The sequence below is a fragment of the Plasmodium brasilianum genome, chromosome 14 (genome assembly GCF_023973825.1).
Source record: "Plasmodium brasilianum strain Bolivian I chromosome 14, whole genome shotgun sequence".
Lineage (NCBI taxonomy): Eukaryota > Apicomplexa > Aconoidasida > Haemosporida > Plasmodiidae > Plasmodium > Plasmodium brasilianum.
In genome coordinates this window covers 633,617-658,477 of record NC_090127.1, presented here as the reverse complement: position 1 = coordinate 658,477, position 24,861 = coordinate 633,617, and the positions used below count along the sequence as shown (strand labels likewise).

The following is a 24,861-nucleotide window of genomic DNA, read 5'->3' as shown; positions in this document are numbered from 1 at the left end:
TAGAGGCCAAGCACAAAGAAATTCAGGAAAGAAAAATGATATTATGGAATAAAAAAAAATTCTACATTAAAAGAAAAAAAAAAAAAAAAAAATATATATATATATAGTTAATATGCCAGAAAATGCATGCAGAAATACAGATTTACTTATTTTAGCACTTACTGTATTTATTCTGCAGTACTTCAAATAAAAGCAGTAAATAAAATTTTTTCTTTTTTTTATAAAAATTATTTCCATATTGTATATATATGAGTATGTGTATGCGCATTAATTCTACTTATAGCTTCTATTATGTTCCCATTAAAAGTGGGGATGCGGAATTTTACATTTTTCTGGTGAAGAAGAAAGAGGGGTCTGCACGAATTAATAATCTACTTGTACGACCAAAACGCATAGATGCTAAAATTTAAGAAATAAATCGTTCGTATACTGCTTTAGCTGCGCTGTCTTTTGCGAGTAATGTGTACATATGTACATATATACATATATATATATATATACATATATGTATATGTGTATTTTTTTTTTTTTTTTGGCACTTATGGAGGAAAAGTATTTGAATTGTTTTTTTTCTTTTCTTTTCTTTTCTTTTCTTTTTTTTTTTTTTTCATTTCTATTTAATTTCATAACTGCTTACAGTACGAATGTTACTTTTTTTAATTGATGAATAGGAACTTATTCCCATATCATAAATGTGTAAGACGGATCTATTACAATTTTATTACTACACACATTACGGAATAATTAAAAAAAAAAAAAATTGAACATTCGAAATCTTAAAATTATACAATTTGCACTTGTAAATTTTTACTGGGGTAAAAGAGCACAAAAATGAGAAACTTCTATGAACTTGTTAAAAAAAAAAAAAAAAACATTCTACTTGAAGTATGCAAAAAAATTAAAATTAATTGCTCTATCCTTTTGAGTGCCTTATGGAAATAGTATATTCCAAAAAACTTATCGCAAAATTCCTATGAGGGAAGTAAAAAAAAAAAAAAATGTTAAAAGGCCCATTTGAATCGAGAACACTACTTTTCAGTGAATATCACATAAGAAGACCAGAAGTGTATTGTGCCTTTCATATTCTTTTAAAAGGGCTAAAAATAAAAATATACACAAATGCGTATATATGTATATATGTATTATGATGTGTATATGTGTATATAAATATATATATATATATATGTTTATGTGCATACGTTATCCTTAATATCTGTTATCAAAAAGTATTACAAATTCTTGCGAACGTTTCTCTTTAATTTTGTTTATTTCTTATATTTTTGCAAAACATCAAATTCGCAAAAGTATGTTTATGTTGAAGGTATGGCAGTTTTGTACATACAGTTATGTAATTTTTTCCATTGTTTTTAAGCTACATATATACATATATACATATACACATATACATATATACACATATACACATATATATATACACATATATACATATACATATACACATATACATATATACACATATACACATATATATATACACATATATACATATACATATATATATATACATATATATATATATCTATATGTATATATGTATATATGTGTAAAGTAATATTTTAAAGCACGCATTCATTCGTTAAAAAAAAAAACAAAATAAAATAATACAAAACAAAATAAAATAATACAAAACAAAATAAAATAATACAAAACAAAATAAAATAATACAAAACAAAATAAAATAATACAAAACAAAATAAAATAATACAAAACAAAATAAAATAATACAAAACAAAATAAAATAATACAAAATAAAACAAAATGAAACAAAATGAAACAAAACAAAAGCAATGTAAAATAAATTAACGTAAAAAATTCAAGCATTTCAACGTACTTTATATATATATACATATACGAGTATTATGTATGTGTATATAAGGACAGAATTAAAATTTTCCATTTGCCATAATTGCCTATGTTACAAGTTACTATTTTGAATATACTTGGGCGTTCTTTGTGATTTTAAAATTCATAGCTAAAGCTTTCCTTAACTTGTTTCATTAAATTTTCCCATTTTGCTATTTCTTTTTTATCCAGTTTTTTTTTTTTTTTTTTTTTCAAGAACGTTTAAATATTTTACTCTCTAAGTGTTATTGATGTAGTGTATGTATTTATCACTCCTCTGATCTATAGCAGAAAAAATTAATATTTTTTACGAAATACAGTTAGAAATACTCAAGAAAGGTAAAAACTTTCTCCCATTACATACTTTTAAATTAAAAGAGAAAATGGAAAAAGGCTTGTATTGACATTAGTACTCATTATATTTTATTCAGCTTGTCGCGAATTATTTTGTACGTAAAATGAAAACGTGCATTAGATATTATTATATAAGTTACTGAAAAAAAAAAAAAAAAAAAAAAAACAAGAAAGTAAAGAAGTAAAGAAGTAAAAAAGTATAGAAGTATAGAAGTAAAGAAAAGAAAGAAAAAGAAGCAAATTTTTTTTCCCCATTAAATTATAGAAAAGTAATAGCAGTAAAAATTAAAAATCACATTACACTATGTTCACATTATAATATACGTTTACACAAATTATTTACAATTATATTAAGCGCTAATATAATTAACAGAAAAAGAAGGAGGTATTTTTAATACTTCCATGTGATACATAAAAAAATAAAAAAAAAATTTTACAATTCACTCCAAGTCTATATTGCAGTTCAGTCCGAATTTATGTTACCATTTACTCTGCATATATATTACAATTCATTCTGCATATGTATTACAATTCATTCTGCATATGTATTACAATTCATTCTGCATATGTATTACAATTCATTCTGCATATGTATTACAATTCATTCTGCATATGTATGAGATTTTTAAGTATTCTCCATTTTACAAAATATAGAATAATTAAAATAAAAAGGCCCTCAATTGAATTGTGTATACATTTTAAATTTATTATGAAATGTAACAATTTGAAATAGTAAACAAAAAATAGGAATAGAAAGAAAGATGCAAATATTAGTAAAAACGTTAACTGGAAAAAGACAGTCATTTAATTTCGAACCCTCAAGTACTGTTTATCAAATAAAGATGGCTATTGAGGAAAGAGAAGGAATAGATGCGAAACAAATAAGGCTTATTTATTCAGGTTTTGCTATGTTTGCTATGTTTGCTAAGTTGGCGATGTATGCTATATTTGTTATACGTATTATATCTGTTTTCTTTTTATTTTTCCATTTTTCGCCTTTGATATATATTATATTCTTGGATATCACCTCCTAAGTTCATCTCATTTTTTTATATACAAATTTACACTGACTTAATTATTTTTTCTTTATTTTTTTTTTTTTTATTTTTTTTTCAAAAGGAAAACAAATGCATGATGAGATGAAGTTAAGCGATTACAAGGTTGTACCCGGTTCAACCATTCATATGATTTTACAACTACGAGGAGGAAAATACTAATAATAAAAAAAAAAAAAAAAAAAAAAGAAAAAGAAAAAGATAAAAAGAAAAAAGGGAAGAAACTTTATTTCTTAATTTTGGAGGAAGCACCTTTTCTTTCCTTCTCTTTCTTAGTTTGTATTATTTCTTAATATACATTATTTATACACACACGCTGTGCATAATTTTTTCTTTTCCTTTTTAAATGTCTTACACGTTAAAACATTTACGTAACATTTTAATTTTGTTTATTTTCCTTTTTTTTTTTTTTTTTTTTTTTGTCTTATATGAAAGCTGCTTTCGTTGCACACATAAGTATTACTTTATTATTTATTCAAAATATATTTATTCGTCATTTTGTACTCGTTGTTTATTCGATTGTTTACGCATTTATAAATTTTTACTTGTTGAATTTTTTTTTTTTAAAGTTTAAAATGTTGTAGTTGAATACCCGAAATTACTTATTGGCAAAATGGAAAGGCGCGTTACAAGTTTTTTCACATATTAAATTATATAAAAAAAAAAAAAATATGAATTAGTAGTGTGTATATAATTTTTTCCTATGAATATTTCATGCATTCATGCATTCCTTATTCTCAGTAATATACCATAAGTATTATTAATGGGTAATTTTAATACCTTTATTATGATGTTTCTTTTCCTTTTTCCTTTTTCCTTTTTCCTTTCTTTCTTTTTTTTTTTTAAATACATATATTTTTACTGATTACAACAAAAGTATAAATTTTAACACATAAAGGTTAATATTCAAAATAGGCATAAATATGCGTGAAGAAAAAAACTACTACATATAGAGAGTAATTATTTAGCTAAGAATAGAAGCTTTGGAAAAAAAAAAAAAAATTATTTCATTTTAAAAAACAAAAATTTTATGTATTACAAATTTCTTTTTTTATAAATGTGCTATACAACAGTACAATTCTGCTAAATTTTTATGTCATCTGCATATTAATCTTGTGTTATCTTCAAAATTATATGCGTGCGCATAACAAAAGCACAAATGTAAGTGTGTGTATGTGCACACATATTGTATTCATGTGTTATTCTTAAAATACATCTACATGCAAATATGCACGCGCCTTTTCCAAGTGCGTACTACCCTTTTTGTACGTAATATATGCAAATGACGTGAAGACCTATCTAATTAAAGTAAAACATTAATATACTATAAAAAAATTAAATGTACAATAAATTTCTATATTATGAGACAAAACATATTTTATTCTTAATGTGCTATTAAGTACGTTTTAAGGACACATGTATATAGCTGCGCGAATATGCATGCATGTAGGTATGTATATAACGCATGTAAATATTCACGTATGTATATACATATACATGTATACACATGATAAGATTAATTTGTACAAATTACACAATTCCTGCAAATAGACGTACAAGAACATAATATGATATACTACAATAAAAAACTACTACAATATCTTTACTTGTACGGAAACACAACATAAAGAGTCCAAAGTTTTAATTTTACGCTTTTGTTTGCCTTTTTTTTCGGGTGGTTATAATTAATTAAATTGTAAATATAGTATATATAGTATAAATGAAATATACGGTACACATGGTATGTAAAGAATATATACAGCATATATACTGTATATATTATATGAATTAATAAGCAATTAAATAACTGTTACTTTAGCACTGCGCATTCTTTTTAACACTGGATTTAACGTACGTATGTATGTATGTACATATATATAAATATATATATATATATATATAAAGACACATCCACCCGCACACTTCTATAACTGTACGCTTTGTATATAATATACTAAGGTAAGACAACTTAAAAATTGCTTTATTTTTTTGACTAGTTTTACTTTTTTTGATTAGCTTTACTCAATCGCTCCTGTTCTTGCATATACTTGGAATAAGATTCATTATTTCTAATATTATGTCTTTCACCTACAATAACAATATTTCCTAACTGAGCTAAATGAATAGATCCACCCATCATTTCCTCTGTTTCTAGTTGTGATCTTAATTCATTTAATCCTTTGGCTGTATCTTTATGTGTTTTCTTTCTCCATTCAGATAATCTTAAATCAAACACATCCTGTATAACAAATTTAATTCTTTTCGAATACATTTTCTTCCTTTGTAATTCTTTTAATCTACCAAACCAAGTATCTAATATATTTCTATACTTTTCCATCTTATCAATAAAAAATCCAGTTGAATATATAAGTTGAAGAAATGCCTCAATACAGTATTCTTTTGGATCCTCATATGCTATTAGTAAATCGTGTGCTATACTTATAACAATTGAAATAGACACAATTTGCCTTTGAAATAATTCACCTATTAATTTGACTATTCCAAATAATCTTTTTTTTTGTTTTTGTTCAACAAAACTTAACTCCTCTTCATTTTCATCATTTTTTAATTTTTCTTTCATGGTAGATTCAAATGTACTTGGTAGGTTCTCATATTCTTCCTGAATCTTTTTTAATAATGCAATTTCGAACGACGTTTTTTTCTTCATTTCGAAATTTGGCGATCTCCACTTCAGAGCCTGAAAAGGGGTACGACAAGAAGGAGCATGATTAAAAGAAGAATGATAAAAAGAAGCATGATAAAAAGAAGCATGATAAAAAGAAGCATGATAAAAAGAAGAATGATAAAAAGAATAATGATAAAAAGAAGCATGATAAAAAGAAGCATGATAAAAAGAAGCATGATAAAAAGAAGCATGATAAAAAGAAGCATAATAGAAAAAACATAACGGCGAGGGTACAACATGCTACGGAGTGAAAAACTAAAAAACGAAGGAATATTATATCAAGAAAATACACAATCTTTTTGTCTTAAGGTGCATATATATATGTAACACAAAAGTTTGCAAAATAAAAGGCCTTCATTTTGATATCTTCAATTTGCACACGTTATTATTCTGCAATTTTTCCGGCTCCTTTTATTTTGTTACATCACACCATGTAACATTACACTACGGTTTATATATTTTTCTTAATAAATGAATACAAGCACATTTCAACATACATATATATATATATACATGCTTACATACATATGTACGTAAGCATGTGTATATATTTTTCCTCGTAAGGCGCTACTACCTGACAAACATCCGCGTACATCTCTGACCAGTCATGTTCCAGGACGGCCTTATTAATAACTTGATTTACCACGGTTTGAATTTCATCAGTGTTGACACGCGAGTCCATAATTTGGCATAACTTTTCTGTTATAATAGGAAAATTTTCAACAGTTAATTTATTAAGCAAACTTTTTATTTGTCTTTCCATATATTCAAGTGGGGACATATTCTCCTTTTTTTTAAAAACATAAATAGCCTTAGCAGGTTTTTCACCTTGTTCCTTTTTTTCGTTAATCTGCAATGCTTCGTTTTTACAATCGTCCGCTTTTCTTACTTTATTATTACTACTACTATTCCTATTATTATTAATATTATTATCTGTGCCAGTTTCATTCGTTTTTTCCTCTGCTAAATTATTCTCTTCGTTTGTTCTTATATCAATTTCGCTATACGTGTTAGTCTTTTGTTCTGTAAGTTTACTATCGGTTTCAAAAGAACTTATCCCTCCTTTTTTCTGATTCAACAAAATATTACTATTGCTATAGTTACTTGCTTCCTTCCCATTTGGTTCATTTTCTTTTTTACTACTTTTAGTATTTTTATTTTTATTTTTTTTGTTTTTCTTTTTATCTCCCTGTGGTATTGCATTCACCTCAAGTAATAATGAATGCAAATTGTCTCTTTCTTTTTTGGACTTTATTTTTTTTTTATTTTTGTTATCTTGACCTTTTTTAGGAAGACTACTTAAATCCGCTTCTAGTTGATTCAGAATAACATTCTTTTTTTTAATTATTGAATTTATGTCAATGTACTTGTCTTCACCTAATTCTCCCCAATCGTCGTTATCATCTTCCTCCTCATTGTTATTGCTGTTGTTGTTATTGCTGTTGTTATTGCTGTTGTTGTTAATGATGTTACTGTTAATGATGTTACTGTTAATGATGTTACTGTTAATACTGTTATTGTTAATACAGTCATTATTAATATTGCTATTATTATTATTTGTGTTAATCAAACTTACACTATTATGGCTACTTTGGGCACTATCCCTGTTCATAAAATTTGCACTATTATTATTATTATTATAATTATTATTATTATTATTATTATTATTATTATTATTATTATTATTATTATTATTATTATTATTATTATTATTATTATTATTATTATTATTATTATTATTATTATTATTGTTACTATTATTATTGTTACTATTATTATTGTTACTATTATTATTATTATTAAAATTTATGTTGGTATTATCACACATCTTCATGTTTGTATTACTAAATACAGGTGTCTTGTTCATAAAATCAGAGTGATCATTAAAACTCTCATTTGTATTTACATTTGGTGAGTTGTCATATGTACTATAACTATGGCTATTTTGCTTATCAATATTTTTTATGTAATAATTATTTACACTTGTACATTCTCTTTTCATATAATTTGAACTATCATTATTATTTTTTATTCTATTCGTATTACTTGAATTACGTGATTCTCCGCTGCTTCTAAAACTAGCATTCATTTCGGAATTCATGTAATAACTTTCATCTATGTAATTATTTCCTCGTTTAACATAAGAATTATTGTTTATATCATCGTTGTTTTTGTTTCTATCTGTAAATTTATTGCTTGAATTTGTACTGTTAAAAAAATCTAACCTATTTCTATTGGATCCCTCATTATTTATATTGATGTACATGTTGCTCTGCTTATTTTGATTGTTATAATTCGTGAACACAGAATTTTGTACCTGTGATAAACCCATTTTACTATTATTATAAGAACGGCCATGATTACGGCTAATATTACTGTTTTTATTATTGTTGACATTTATACTACTGTTAGTTATATCATTTTGGTTCAAGTAACTACCGTGGTACTTGCCCGTATCCCCCTTCGCACTGACAGGTGAATCGCTTCTGTTAAAATCCTCACTTTTCATGGCATTGTTATTATCATACTTCTGTTTAAGATAAGTTTGACTACTTGTATTATTTGGTATGGTCATCTGTCCCGTGAAATGCGCATCATTGCTCTGATAGTTATTATTACTATTACTATTATTATTATTACTATTATTATTACTATTATTATTACTATTATTATCTGCTGCACCTTCCCTTTGCTCCGTAAACTTCGCTTGGGAAATATTATAATTTGTGCTCACATTAAAATCAATTGAGTTGTTTCTATTCATATTTTCATCAGTATTTGTTTTTCTGTTCCGAATATTACTTGCATTCCCATCATTTTTATAATTATGATTTTTATAATGATTCTTATAATTATTAATACTTTTCTTCTTTTCCTTATACTCTATATTATTGCTGTAATTGTTTGTACCATCATTATTTTGATTACTATTAGATTTATAAAATTTATTATTTCGATTTGAATTTTTATAAAATGGTTTATTATTCATGTTGTTGAAACTATTATTCATATTTCCGCTAGAATTATTGTAATTATTCTGACTAGTATTTTTTTGATGATTTTGATTATTCAAAATAACTTCATTATTTGTATAGTTCTCTAAATCCACATTATTCACACTGTTCGTTAGAGCACTACTACTATAATTAAAATTTTTGTTCATTCCTTTGGCATTTGATTCAATGGATTTGGAATTTTCCATACTAGAATTATTCCCCTTTGTGTTTTTACTATTACTATTGTGGTTGCTATTACTGTTGTTACTATGGCTATGTTTAAATGGCCTATTAAAATTATATTTTGAGCTATTTGATCTGCTCGGACTTTTATTGTAATTATTTTTTGTAAATTCTGTACCATTCATATTTGAGTTCATTTCATTCGTGTTATGATTATTATTGTTTCTAAAATTCGTTGAATTTCTTTCTTTTTTGAATCTCCAATTTCCTTGATCCATTGAACTATCCTTTTTATTGACAGATGAAAAGTTGTCACTTTCAATGGACTTAATTGTATTTCTAAAAGTTTGATTAGACCCGCTTCTCAATTTATTCCATTCCTTATCTACGACTTCATCATTATTATTATTATTGCTGTTGTTATTATGACTACTGTTGTTATTATTACTAGTGTTGTTATTATTACTAGTGTTGTTATTATTATTGCTGTTGTTATTATTAATGTTGTTGTTATTATTAATGTTGTTATTATTACTAGAGCTGTTATTATTATTATTACTGCTATTATTTTGACTGCTACTATTTTTATGGCTATTATTATTTGTATTCATGCTAGTAGATCCTTGCAGTTTGTACGTTTTCGACGTGTTGTTACTTTGTGCTGGCTTGTTAAATCTTTGTAAGGGGAAAAAAATATATACGATATGCACTTGTGTGTGTGTATAAATATATACATATGCATATACAAGTATGTGTTTTAAATTAAAATGACTAAATAATGACAATTAGGCTCATTCTATGGTTCGCATTTTCACACATACATTTGCACATATTTTCATTATTGTATGTACCTCTTCATATGATGACTGTTTCCTTTTTTTTTATTTACGTCTTTTGCAAAATCTTTTGCCTTAAAAGAGAAAAAATTAATGATTATATGAATATTCGTGCAAATAAACAAATGTACATTTGCACGTAATATATACATACATATATGTATATGTATATATACAACTCCAATAACGAATATAACATAACAAATATTTTATTTTTTATTATTTTTTTATATATTATTACTTCATTTACGTTTTTTTCAATATCTTGTATATTTTCCTGCTTCACATCAATACAACTCATTTTTTTTATTAATTAATTTATTTATTTATATATATATATTTTTTTTTTTTTTTATTATTTTTGGATAATTTATTTTAATAAAAAAATTCAGTAAAACATGATAAAAAAAATAATTATATAAATAATAACATTATATATTATATGTAATTCATAAATTAATTTACAAAGTACTATCCAGTGCAAAATTTTTTAAAGCATGTATATGAATTGTGAAAAAAGTGAGAATAATGATGTAAGTAATGTACAATAATAATGAAAAAATTAATTAAAAAAATAATAATAATAAATATACGTAATTATCGTGGAAAAAAAAAAAAAAAGTACTATATATATAATTATATAATATATATAAATGTAAATATATATTATATTTACCATTTACGTTTTACATAATTTATTTAAAAACTTCAAAACGCCAACAAATGCAGTTTGTGTTGATGTAATACGTAAAAATAAAAAAATTAATCATTAATCATTAATTTTTAAATAAATTTTTACTATGGAAAAGAAAAATGGGCTAAAATTTAGATAAAATGAAAAATGGATTTTCTCTTTTTTCTATTTTATTTGTTTCGTTGCAAACCAGTACTTTTTTATGGAAAAAAAGAGTACATTGAAAAATAATAAATTTGTATATACGTAAAAATATATTATATATATATATATATATATATATATGTATATATAAAAATATATTTATATATATATAATATTCTGTATATATATATGAATAATATGTATATTATATATGAATAATATGTATATTATATATAAATAATATGTATTTATATATATAAATATGTATATATATAAATATGTATATAAATATATATATATATATATATGTAAATGTTTAATGTTTTTTCTTTTATTAAGAGGTGTAAATATATTTAGTTCAATGTAGAATTTTTTTATATAATTTTTTTTGTTATATAAACGTATGTACTTGGAATAAAACGCCTAATCATTTTTCTAATGTATACATTATATAATTTCGGGGGAAGAAAAAAAAAAAATATATACATATAATATATATATACATATATATAATATACCCCTTTTACTATATAATTACAAATTTATTTACAATAGCAGTAAACAAATAATTTATATATTGTCCTTATAATAAAAGGTACTAAATATTTTTTTTTTATATTTTTTCACATAACTTCTGCATAAGAAAATATTGCAAAATATTGAAATGTGAAAAAGAATGCTTAAATATATGGTGTTTTCCCTTATGATAAATTAATGATGGGAAATTTTTTTCCATAATATTTTATTACAGTTGTGTTCAAACGAAAATAAAAAGATACTAAATTATATATAGGTATATATTGACATATATATATATACATATATATGTAGATAATATATATATATATATACGATATACACATATATATTTAATTGCTCACAAAACATATAATTACTTATTGCGCTGCAATACTTAGTTAAATGAAAGAAATTTTTTGGAAACAATGATAATGTTATATTTAAACTACTTTTTATGGTGTTATTTTAAGAATTAAATAATGTTGTTTTTATAATATAAACGATAAGTTGATTTTGTGCAACTTATTTGAAAGTATTTTTATATAAATATTCTAATGTATATTATTATACAATTGATGTATTAAAATGTTCAATTTTTTTTTTTTTTAAACAGTCCCCTAGTGCTTATGTGCTTTTAAATGTGGTGAATATTTATTCTATAATTTTTTTTAAAATTAAAAACATTTTTTATAATGTTTTATTTTATCAGTTAGAAGCATTTAAAATGCATATATTTTTTGAATAAGCAAAGAAAAAAAAAAAAAAAAATAGGAAAGGATTGGGAAATGTTATATATATGCATAACTGAAACAAGTATTTATGTAATACTTTATTATAAATTGTAATTCCGATGTATTAAAATGAATGTGTTTAAAGAAGGATATTCTTAATTGCAATTACAAAATTTTGCTTGGACAAAATGTGATATTATTATAAATGTTTTTTGATAATGAAAAAATATATTATTTTTCCCCTTTTAAATAATAATAATTTTTTCTGAAAATATTATTATATTTTAATTATATGACACTGTTGTTAATATTGCCGTCCCCATTTTTCTTTTTTTTTTTTTTTTTGTTCGTAATATAATTAAGGCAAAAGCTTAAAAATTGATATGTTGATAGGAACAAGTAAAATGTCATATATGCATGTATGTACAAATAATATTGTGTATAATATATATATATATATATATATATAAGAAATACTTTTTTGGTAATGGAACAAAATGGCAAGTACTTTTTTACATATGAACATACTATTACAGTTTTTATATAAATAATGATCTAAGTTATGACATATTAAAATGGTGAAATTATTTTTGCGTAAATTTTTATTATTTATTTGTTTAAACGTTTAAAGGAAAAATACATAAATATGTTTGAAGGCATACAGTATGTATTATATATATACAATGTATAATCAATAGAATATCAATAGAAGAGTTAAAACATCGCAACGTATAAGAAGCGATATATGTTTTTTTAAACAGAATACATAGTAAAATTTGTCTTTTAAATTCACATTTAAAATTTATTCTTTTTAAAAAAATAAACTATTAGTACATACATACAAAACCTTTTGGGTTAAATAAATAATATTTTATAAAAACTATTTTTTACTATTTTTTGATACTAATATATCCACCAAATGCTATTATATCATAGTACATGTAAAAAAAGGGGTACACATTTGTACCTTTTGCTCAAAAATAATTCGACCGGCTAAAATTATGAGAATTTACACTTAATGTGAAATATCGTCTAACACTTATTAAGTGTTCGTTATAATTTTATTTATTTCTATATGAAATTAAAAAAATAGTCAATATTAAATTAAAAGGTAGTAAAAAAGATATATATATATATATATATATCGTATCTTTTTTCTTTAAAAATAATGTACAAGACATGAAAATAGTTTGTCATTCATATAATAAGAAATCTGTAAGTCTCCAAAAAAATAAGTGTAATTTGAAAACCCAAAAAAATTTACATTTATTCTATATAAATGTTGTTATATATTACACAGATGCTTTTATGCACACATTTTATTAAATGAATGAACATGAAATAATCCCTCTACATTATATATATGTATATATACCTATATTATCATTAATGTTTATTTTTTAATTTTTTATTTGTTTCATAATTTAAATTCTCAAAAAAGAAAAATTATGAACGTTCAGGAAAAAGAATGGGAATGTTAAATTTTATTACATTATGAAATTTTTTTAAAATATGTGTAAATAGGATGTATAATGAATGAAACATAAATTCTGTGTTTTTAGGTACAATTAATAAAGAAAAAAAAAAAAAAAATTGTGGAAAGAAATAGTAAAAATTGAGGAAAAAATTAATAAAAATTATGGAAAGAAATAGTAAATATTGTAGAAAGAAATAAAAAAAAATAGTAGAAAAAAGGAAAATTTAAATATCAGTCAGAACAACATTTGAATTACCTGTGCAAGTCATAAATAAGTAACAGTTAGAATAAAAAAAAAAAAATAAAATAAATAAATAAATAAAACTATACGCAAAAATATTACGTTTACAAATATGCAACAAGCATTTTAGGGGCCTATACCTTATGAAAATTAATTTAAATACAGATTAAAAAAAAAATATATTTAAAGAAAGTTTCAATTGATATAATATTTATTCAAAAGGTATGTTATTGTATTTTATACCCTGCACAAAACAAAATTAAATAGTGATAAAAATCACATTTTTGTCTGAAAATAAACCATTTCACATAGTACATTTATCGAAAGAATAATATACAACAATAATAACTATAATAATAACTATAACAATAACAATAATAATAACAATAACAATAATAATAACAATAATAATAACAATAACAATAACAATAACAATAACAATAATAATAACAATAACAATAATAATAATAATAACAATAACAATAATAATAATAATAATAATAATAATAATAATAATAATAATAATACTATTATTGTAACTCCATATGATTTTGTTCATTTTTGTGCAATTTTTTTTTTTTTTTTTTTGTATGTAAAAGACCGTTTCATTGGTACATATTTTTACTTAATAATTTTACCCCGAATTTATGTTTGTATTTTATGATAAGCATTAAATGAAATTAAATCGTTTCGGTAAAGCTAGTCATTCACTTATATACACAAATTCTTTCTATATTAAATAGAAGAAGGATCGAAGAAACAGCGAAACGGAAAAACTAACCTAACACGTATGTTTTTTTAATAAATTACTTGATTTTCAAAATGGCTAAAGTATAATATTTGCCTATAGGTATGTTATAATATATATATAATATACAAAAATATTGAAAATATTATAATGTTCAGCTTTAAAGGCATTATTGCACATTTTTAATCTTACATACCTACAAGAGCTGAAAGAAAAAAACTAGTTTTTATGAGAATTATATTTGTTGGAGGATTAATTTTGTAATAATATGAACATATATAAATACAAAGTGCATACAGGGGGGAAACAGAAATAAAAAACAAAAAAGAAAAAATAAACCATCAAATTAAAATGAGTTATGAATTAAACTTAGATGTCTCGAAGAACACTCAAGATGCTTCTGTCGCAAGTTATTTGTAAGAAAAAAAAAGAAAAGATAAACATTCTACTTATACTCTATACAATATGATACGTATAATTTCGTCAGTATTGTATATATTTAAGTATATTATTTTATTATTTTTTTTTATTTAGTACTTAGCATGTGTAGTTCCAAATATATTTATGCACATTTATTGAAACAACAGCCAGAAATTTTAATAGTCTTCATATATAAATATATATAGATATAGATAAATACATACCTACATAAATACACATAAGTACATACATATGTATATACACATAAATACATACATATATACACATACATACATATATACACATACATACATACACATATACACATACATACATACATATATACATATACATACATACATATATACACATACATACATACATATATACACATACATACATACATATATACACATACATACATACATATATACACATACATACATACATATATACACATACATACATACATATATACACATACATACATACATATATACACATACATACATATATACATATACGCGAATTAGTATTACACTAAATTTTGTGTTATGTTTATCAATATACTGTATAACAAGGCGTGACAAAGTATATTTAGAATTGTTATACTTGCACCAACTCATAATTTATTATTCTTTATTATTTTTATTTATTTTTTTTTTTCATTATTTACCTTAAATGATCTTCTTGGAGAAATACAAAAATAAAATTTATAATGTAGAAATTAAGATTTATTCTTAATACGAAATATATTACATATCTACATAATTAAAAAGACTGTGTAAAGGCAACAATGAAAAATTGAGAAAATGTTAAAATGTGTTAAAGATGTGTAGCATATTTAAATTATATAGAACCTTTAAATTTGTATGGCTTAGGAATTTTTACATTATAGAACTTGTGCTGAACAATAAAAGAATTAACGAACGAATAAAAGAACAGACAGTTTTATAGAACCATAAAAAAAAAAAAAAAAAAAAAAAATGAAAGTTAAAGAGAAAATGAAAATGAAAGAGAAATAAAAACAATATTGTACGAATTATAATTTTTGTGCACGATTGGATATATATGTTTCTATTTAATTAATGTCTTTTACGCAGAATACACAGTAGCACGTTTTTTATAAATATTAGGAAAAGTGGATATCGACTACTGTATTTTATTTTTTATTTATTTATTTTTTTTTTTACCAAAATTATTATAAAAAAAAGAATATATTTTTTTTTTCTGTATTCTGTTTATTAAAATGTTTTGGTTATTGAGATCACGAATGCAGTTCATTAAGCAATTAAGCGGTGATATGAAATCTTGAGATAAAATTATTATCACCGCGTTATTATCTATCAACTCCATAATATATATATATATATACACACAATCATACATATATACATATGTACACACATACATACATTTACTCCTACTTTCACATTTACACGTGTACGCCTTCTCTTTCGTGATGCTACATTTTTAGTAATTCGTTATCCTTGTGCGTTTTATGTAGGTAGTTGAGTAACGCATAGATGTGCGTCTATTTATGTAAAATAAATTATATACATGCATATAACTTCCATTTTTTATAGAACGGAAAATGTATTTGAAAGGGAAATCAAGGAAATGAACGAAATGAATAGCTCAAACATGATTACGCAGAAAGAAGAGATAAAGGAAGAATCATCGAGCGATAAGAAGGAAAACAAATCAAAACCTATAAAAAAGAATAATTTTATGAAAATTTTAAAAAAAAAAAAAAATCGAAAGAATGCAAAGAGGAAGAGTCTGCTTCGAATATATGTGATTCTAATTATCTGGTATCTGATCCAAAGCACATTGATTCACAGAAGTATTATCTTTCTTTTAGTGAGTTAAATAAACAAGATGAAATAGTAGATGGAAAAAATGTACAAGCTATTTCGTATGACAGCGAAAATGTAGACATTTCAAAAAGAAAAGACATAAATAAAAAAAAAATCAATTTAGAAAGAAAAATATCGATGGATAGCATAAAAAAGGCGAAGATAAAAAGAAAGAAAAGAAGAAGCTCTAGATTTGCTTACTTTGTGAATGATCAGGGGTGTGATGAAAACATGGGAAAGGTTGAATTGAAAAGTGAAAAGGGTAGAGAAAAGAGAATCGCAAAGAAGAGTGAAATGAAGGAAGAAAAAAGAAAGGAAATAAGAAACAGCAGATGTGACGATGAAGATAAAAATTTTAATTTTGAACCCCATGAAGATTTAAAAAAAGAAATTGAAAAAATAAAATTGGATATAGACAAGATTAAGAAGAAAGGAAATACAAAAAGAATATACGATGATTTAAAATATATATTACTATTTCAAAATGAAATAATTGATATATTAATTGAAGATATTAGAAAAAATAAATTAAGGATAAAGTATGATTTACTTGAGGACAGTACAGTAAAAGATGACGTAAATAAGATGATATTAAACCATATTACCTTAGATCTTTTAAAATTTAAATATATAAATACAAAATTAAAAGAATTAATTTTGTGTGTGTATGATACGAAAAAATTTAATAGCTTAATAAGGAAAATAATATATAATAATTTAGATGACATGAAAAGAGTTGTAGATAAAAATGGTGAGTTAACCTTTGGAAAAACCATGTTGTCTTTTTTATATAAACAATTGAAATATTGTTTAGAAGAAGAAGTACAGACATATTATAAGGATGTAAAGAATTTAAATGATGATATTCATAATATAAAAAAAAATATTATGAATATTATTCTTAGTTCAATAGATGATGTTTGTTCTTTGCCTGCTCCGAATCAGTTATATGGCATGAATGGATCTGAATGTAACGAAGAAATGGAGCTAAAAAAAAAGCAGCTCATATGTCCCGTATATGCAAAAGATATTAATAGGTTATTTCATATGTATGATAGTGTTCACGCGGACGAAATGAGTAAAAATTATAATATTGGAGGTCATGGTGGTAATGATAATAGCGGCAGTGGCAATAGTGGCAATGGCAATAGTGACAATACAAATGCTGATAGTAATAATGAGCATATGCTAAAAAGGAATATAAGGATTCGTATTAAACGAGGAAATGGCGATAAGCCTTATGTAATACGCACAGGTAATTATGAGAATGTTCGTCCTGATACATCATATAATTACTTGTCTTCTACCCATCTGAACAATTTAAATTATCCCCATAATGCTATTGAAAATGCACGTGCCGTATTTGAAAATTATAGGAACTCTAAAATTACGAGTCACCCAGTTGCTTCAAATACAAATGAACCGATAAAAATCATTCAAAAGCCATATTGTTATATATCTAACTTAAAAATAAAAAAAGAAGACGCTTTATCTGATTTGAAAAATTATTATTATAATGTGAACTCACCATGGGTTAATAAATTATGTAGCAATAATAATCAATTGTATTATAACTTGAAGAAAAACAATAGAAGGATGCAAAGTAGTAATAATATAGTAACTGGAAGTACTAAAGACTGTTCTATTTTTTGTAATGATGTTATTGATAAAGCAAAGAATGCAATGAATTATAAGGAATATACAAATAATTATAACACTGTAGGGGATAACAAATATTCTCATCTCGACAAAAATGGAAGTAATGAAGGTAATTATCGTGGGAATGGATGTATACAACATGTTCAGAATGTGCGTAATGACAACCCTCAGTTGGTTCACAATTTTAGAATTGATAATAATAATGCTAGCGGTACTTTTCCGATTGTAGGAGATGTATGTAAAAATGGTCAAGTGTCCGGAATGTTCCTGATGGACAATCATATGCGTGGTTGTACACGCAATAACAATAACAATATTAATAGTAATAGAAATAATAATGGTAATAATAAGTGCAAGTGTAATAGTAACTGTAATAACGCTTGGAGTTGCAGCAGCAGTAATGGAAATTGCGGATGGCACGAAAAAGGTCGTTATGTAACGGGTAATACCATGAACGAAAAGAAAGAGAGCAGTAAAATTGGAAGTGGCATGTACACGGGATTTGAAATTATATCAAGCAAAGAGGACATAATAAAATTAGAAAAGTTATTGAATGATAAATGGGGAAGTTTTAAGTTATTCGAAAAGTGGATAAAGGATTGTTCGAAGTGGCAATGGATCGATTTAAAACTTCAAAGAGAATATATAAGTAATAATATAGAATTAGAGAAATTAAAAGAAGAAAAAAAAAAATATATGGAAAAATGTGTTAATAATAAAATAAAAGAATTATGGTGTGGTCGTATGAAAGGTTTGATGAATATGAAATTATGTGATATAGAAAAAAGAATAGCAAAAAATTTCTCTTCAAATAATATTATGAATAATAATATTTATCATGTAACACTTGATTATGAGAGGAATGCAATGTGTTACCATGATTTATATGTAAAATTGTTAAATATACAAAATAATAATAAAAAAGAAGATTTATTAAAAAAATATAGTGAATACAAAGATAAGTGTATTATTAATGATGGCCCTTTCGCTGATAATGTTGGGAAAAAAGACTCCATTGCAATGAATGCCGAAAATTTGAAATATCCAAGTAAAAAAAAAGGCTATGTCCAGTCATTAATTTATAGTTTTAATAAAAAATCCCAGAAGCAGAGTAATAAAGATAGTTCTCAACCAAAGAAGGAAGAGGAAGATACCATCGAAAAGAGGAATAGCGGTACGATGAATGAGCAGAACGCGAAGGAGGACAAGTTCCAGCAGAAAGCTGGTGAGGATAAGCTCGACAATAACAGGAGGAGAAGCGGTGCAAGTAATAGAAGCGGAATGAAGGATAAAAGCGAAGAGAAGAACAAAAGAGAAGAGAAGAACAAAAGAGAAGAGAAGAACAAAAGAGAAGAGAAGAACAAAAGAGAAGAGAAGAACAAAAATGAGGGAAAGAAGGGAAGAAGCAGTGAGAAGCGGAAGAGCAACGGTAAGAACAGCCCAAATGAGAACATCCGTCAAGTTGTCACCAAGAGGAAATCAAAAAACGGGAATGACGAATCATACATTCTTAAAGAATCCTATTTGATAAATAATTCGTATGAAAGTATTAGCTCACATTCGTCTTCTAAAAAGTCAGAACAGTCAGAGAAAGAAATAAAACAAAACAATGGCTCTTTTTTCGATAGTTTTTTATTTTTTAAAAGTGAAGCGAATAAAAAAAGCTCGCATAGTAAAAGTAAATCAGATAATTCTTTATCAACACATAAAACAAAATCGAACAGTTCTCATAATGAAGAGTATTATTCTTTAAAATATTCAAAAAGTATGGGAAAAGAAAAATATAAAAAGAAAAAAAAAACCAAAAAGAGTAATATGATTACCTTTAAAAAATTATTTTATCTAAACCGGAAAAAAAAGAGTAAGGAGAAAACAAAGAGCAGCAACAAATCCTCATCTGAATCATCTGAAGAGGAAGATGTAAAAGAGGATCATACAAAAACGAATAAAAAGAACAGTATAAATAGTAGGAAACAGGATCAAATGTTAACAAATGAAAATGGTACCATTCAAAAAATAAATGGGGATAAGAAATCTTCATCATCTGATGAAAATAAATATGACTGGCAAATGGAATACGATATTTTAGAAAAAGAAGTGGGAGATCATTTACATTTAGAGGGGAAAAAAGGGGAAGTAATTTCCATCGAAGCATTAAAGAAAGAGTACAGTTATGATATATATAGCAGATCAAACATTGGAAATAGCATGTACATGATGAGCAGATATGACAAATTGAGCAAAACGGAAGTGGGTGAAGGCGAAGAAGCGGATGAGGAGGAGGAAGAATTGGATGAAGAAGAAGGGGAAGAAGTAGCAGAGATGGAATATAAGGAAGAAAGTAAAATAGCGCAATTTAGCAGTACCGGTAGAGGCGGTTCAGATATTTCTTCAAAAAAAAATGCGTTTACACAAAAGGCAAAGGCACAAAACGCAAAGAAAGAAAACATAAGAGAACAAAATGCGAAGGAACAAAAGGAGTATGCTGCAAGGAAAAGCGATCTGGACAACGCACAACAGAATGGGACGATAATGTTTGCTAATTCTGTTAAGGAAAATTACTTGAGTAATATATCGAAAAAGCCATTGAAAATTTCCGAAGTAGTTAATGAGAAAAAAACTTTACTTGATGAAAAATCAGAAGAGGGTGTTATTCATGATAATGAGGATGCGAAGAACAGAAAATGCAAATTAACAGAAGAGAAAGGGGTAGATAATAACATAGAAGAGCACATAAAAAATAATAGTAAAAAAAATAGTGTACGTACCAATTCTGATATATCCTACTATTCAAATGTGGAAGATAATAAATTTGATAAATTCTCAACAGTAGGTGCTATTAAAAAAGGGAATAAAAAAAATAAATTTAATAAATTTTTTAAAAATTTAGGCAAGTTTAGTTTTAAGGCTTCAAAAAATAAAGGAAGCAAAAAATCAAAGTATGCAAACAATGCCATTTTGACTAGTGCTGTTTCGATTGATCTTGATGATTCGAAAATGGACTCCGAACATGAAGCAGAAAAGGTGCGTGATCATAAGGAGGGCAATTATAAGGAAGATGATAACCACATGAAATATCTATCTAAAAGTTTCGTTTCAAATAGCGATAGGAGTAATAAAAAGAATGTTTATTCGAGAAGAAAAATGAGTAATCAAGTTGACAAGTTATACTCATATATAAGCAAATTGAAAGAGAAAAAAAAAAATTCCACTGAAATGGAAGAGAGCATAATGGATGATAAACTAATATTATCCAGGAATGCAGAAACGCGGATAGATGCTAATGGAAGTGTCAGTAAGGAAGAGAGGAGCGGTGAAATAAGTATGAGTGAGATTCAAATTAAAGAAGAGAGTAAAGGAATACAATGTAACAGCCGAGGTATAATGGACAAAAGTAATGTCTTATCAAAGAGTACTATTATTGAAGAAGAGAAAAAAAAAAAAAAAAAAAGATGAGGATGTTGAATATTTTTTAAAAGAGATTAACAGTGATAACAGTATTGATTATGAGGAATATGTATTAGATAAAAAAAATATGAACACTCTTAAACAGTCACCTCGATTTGGTTACAGTTTTTCTAACCAGGATATTTTAAAAGATAATAAAAATTTATTTAATGGCGTTTTAAATGGAAATGAAATATCTGAACATAATTTTAAAAAGAGTAATGAAATAAAAGAGTGTAAAAATAAGTATTACTACTATGACAAATATGATGAAGCAAAGAGCATAACATATAAAAAGGAAAAGAATAAAAATAATAAAAATAAAAGCGTAAACATGGACGTAAACAAAAACAACGATATACAGATGGACGTAAACAAAAACAACGATATACAGATGGACGTAAACAAAAACAACGATATACAGATGGACGTAAACAAAAACAACGATATACAGATGGACGTTAACAAAAACAACGATATACAGATGGACGTTAACAAAAACAACGATATACAGATGGACGTAAACAAAAACAAAAGCAAAAATGTTCGAGTTTCTTCATTCTCATCTGATAATTTAAATATATATTTGAAAAAAAAAAAAAATGACCCCGATATGAAGAAAGAAGAGACGAATGATATGGGTGCAATATATTCCTATAATGCAGTTCACAGCAGGATAGGTGATGATAGTATGTATAATAACATATGTATGGATGTAAAAGATAAATACAGAAAGGATACTACAAATAAATTTTTAAGTAAACCAAATCCTTCAATATATTCCAAAAAAAATAACACAAAAAAACGAGATGAAAATTCATCAAATTCGTTAGATATTGTACGCTTATCAAGTTTTAAGTCAGGATCACGTATTAATGTCATGTGTAATGAAGAAAAAAAAAATAAAATGAAAATAAAAAAAAAAATTAATTCCTTATTATCCAATAGTAGTGATTCAAAAAAGGAATACCTATCGGAAAGCAAAAAGGAAAACAATTCTTATTACAAGTATGTGCAATCAATTTTACCCTTTGGGATGTTAACACAGAGAGAAAACAGTGAGGAATACAATGAACATAGTAGAAAAAAAAGCTTCTCTGATAAGAACAGTTGACATGCAAAAGTTGAAATGTAAAATGTAAAATAATAATACCTTTTCATATGCATATGCAATTTGAGGGGAAAACAGTAAATCATATAAGGTCGTATAAAAACAAGCTAGTGTTGGGATATGTGTGACCATACCTTACAATTACGTATAATATTTGTTTTATTTATAAAATTTTTTTTTTTTTTTTGTAAATATGTCTACACCTTTTGCGTATGTTTGTATTTGTATTTCTTAAAGTGCTTCTGCACTTATTTAATCGTCAATTTTACATTTACTCTTATTTTATTTTATTTTATTTCCCCCCCTCCCCCTCCTCTTCTACATTATAAAGAGAAGATGGATTATTCTATTTACACATGATGTTTTAATTTTTTAATCAAATGAAATATATACACATTAATGAAGTATTATTTTCTAGTATTAGGGGTAAAAATATATCAAAGATTTATTGTTTGTATTGTTACTCTTATTTTTCATTTATATTTTCAAATTTGTTCATGTCTCAAAATTTTTTTTTTTTTTTTTTGGTTCTGAAAATGTTCATTTAACAGTACACGTGCAAAAAAAAAAAAAAAAAAAAAAAGGCGAAAAAACCTAAAGCATAAAGCATTAAACGGAGAACACTTTTTTTTTTTGGCTTTTTCGTTTTATTTCATATCAAATTATCTCACTTCGTTTCTTTTTTTTCTTTTTCTTTTTCTTTTTGTTTTATGTTTTTTTTTTTTTTTTGTTTTTTTCTTTTTTTTTAACAAATTTAATTATTAAATCTGATAAAAAAATAAATATCTGCATCTCTTTCAGCACGTTCTTATGTCACTTTGTTATTTGGGCATAAGGAATAATTTTTGGTTAGAAAAAAGAATATTGGGTTACTTATTTTTTTTTAATTGTAAAATTTATAGGAAGTTTTATTTTACGTTTAAAGGGTGTGGAAACCGTATATGCAAAAAAAAAAAAAAAAAAGGTACACACATTTGCACACGTATACGTAAGAAAATATGTACATATTTATATATGTTTGTATGTGTGTATGTACTTAAGTATATATATGTACGTAGGTAGATATAAGTGCGTATGTACGAATGCTTGTACGATAGCGTTCCCCTGGGACTGAGTTATCCTATGCTTAAATTGTTATTAATTTAAAGATATACTTTCCTGTGAATTTTCACCCGTCTGATAATTTACTTCATTAAAGGTGGGCATCAATTGCATGTGTGATAATTGGGGACTACTGTTAATTTAAAGCTAGTATATTTTTAAATATAAAGATAATAATTTAAATAGTTTTATACTTGATAATTTTTCCCGTTTATAACATGTACACTTAATTTGTTTTAAATGTTTCATGAAAGAACAGTACTGGGTATAATTCTTTTTACTGTTACTTTAAAAAAATAAAAAATTGTAAAAAAAAAAATAGACCAATATGTTATTTGTCTGGCTATTAATATAGCAGCTATGGAAAAACATGCATTATAACAACTTTGCAATGCACTTATATGTACATACAGGTGTGTAAATATGGTTGCAGGTATGAATAATCGTAAATAAACAAATAAATAAATATATGTATGTACGTATGCATGTATGTATGTATGCATGTATGTATGTATGTATGCATGTATGTATGCATGTGTGTATGTATGTATGAATGTATGTATGTTTGTATGTATGTAAGTATGTATGTAAGTATATATATTTAAGTGTGCGCGTATGCTTATGTATGCGTATATTAGCATTTATGCATATAAACAAATCTATGCCCACAGGAGCAGGAGGTGGTAGTAGTAACAAAAACTACTTACCAGGGTACTTGGCAAACTAAGAAAAAATTC

The 24,861-nt window shown here is 24.9% G+C and overlaps 2 protein-coding genes across 2 annotated transcripts; one reads left to right on the top strand and one right to left on the bottom strand.

Annotated features, from left to right (window-relative positions):
* Nucleotides 1-5,271: 5,271 nt before the first annotated feature.
* On the bottom strand, nucleotides 5,272-10,274 carry MKS88_005370 (uncharacterized protein; the record flags this gene model as incomplete). The annotated part of the gene is made up of 4 exons (XM_067218627.1): nucleotides 5,272-5,970; nucleotides 6,533-9,812; nucleotides 9,989-10,047; nucleotides 10,215-10,274. The coding sequence occupies 4 exons, from the start codon at nucleotides 10,272-10,274 to the stop codon at nucleotides 5,272-5,274; spliced, it is 4,098 nt and encodes a 1,365-aa protein (XP_067070584.1).
* A 3,323-nt stretch (nucleotides 10,275-13,597) lies between these two features.
* Nucleotides 13,598-23,026, top strand: MKS88_005369 (uncharacterized protein; the record flags this gene model as incomplete). Its single annotated transcript, XM_067218626.1, has 7 exons — nucleotides 13,598-13,623; nucleotides 14,107-14,342; nucleotides 14,448-14,472; nucleotides 14,827-14,943; nucleotides 16,534-16,761; nucleotides 16,812-21,859; nucleotides 21,945-23,026. The coding sequence occupies 7 exons, from the start codon at nucleotides 13,598-13,600 to the stop codon at nucleotides 23,024-23,026; spliced, it is 6,762 nt and encodes a 2,253-aa protein (XP_067070583.1).
* Between the last annotated feature and the right edge of the window lie 1,835 nt (nucleotides 23,027-24,861).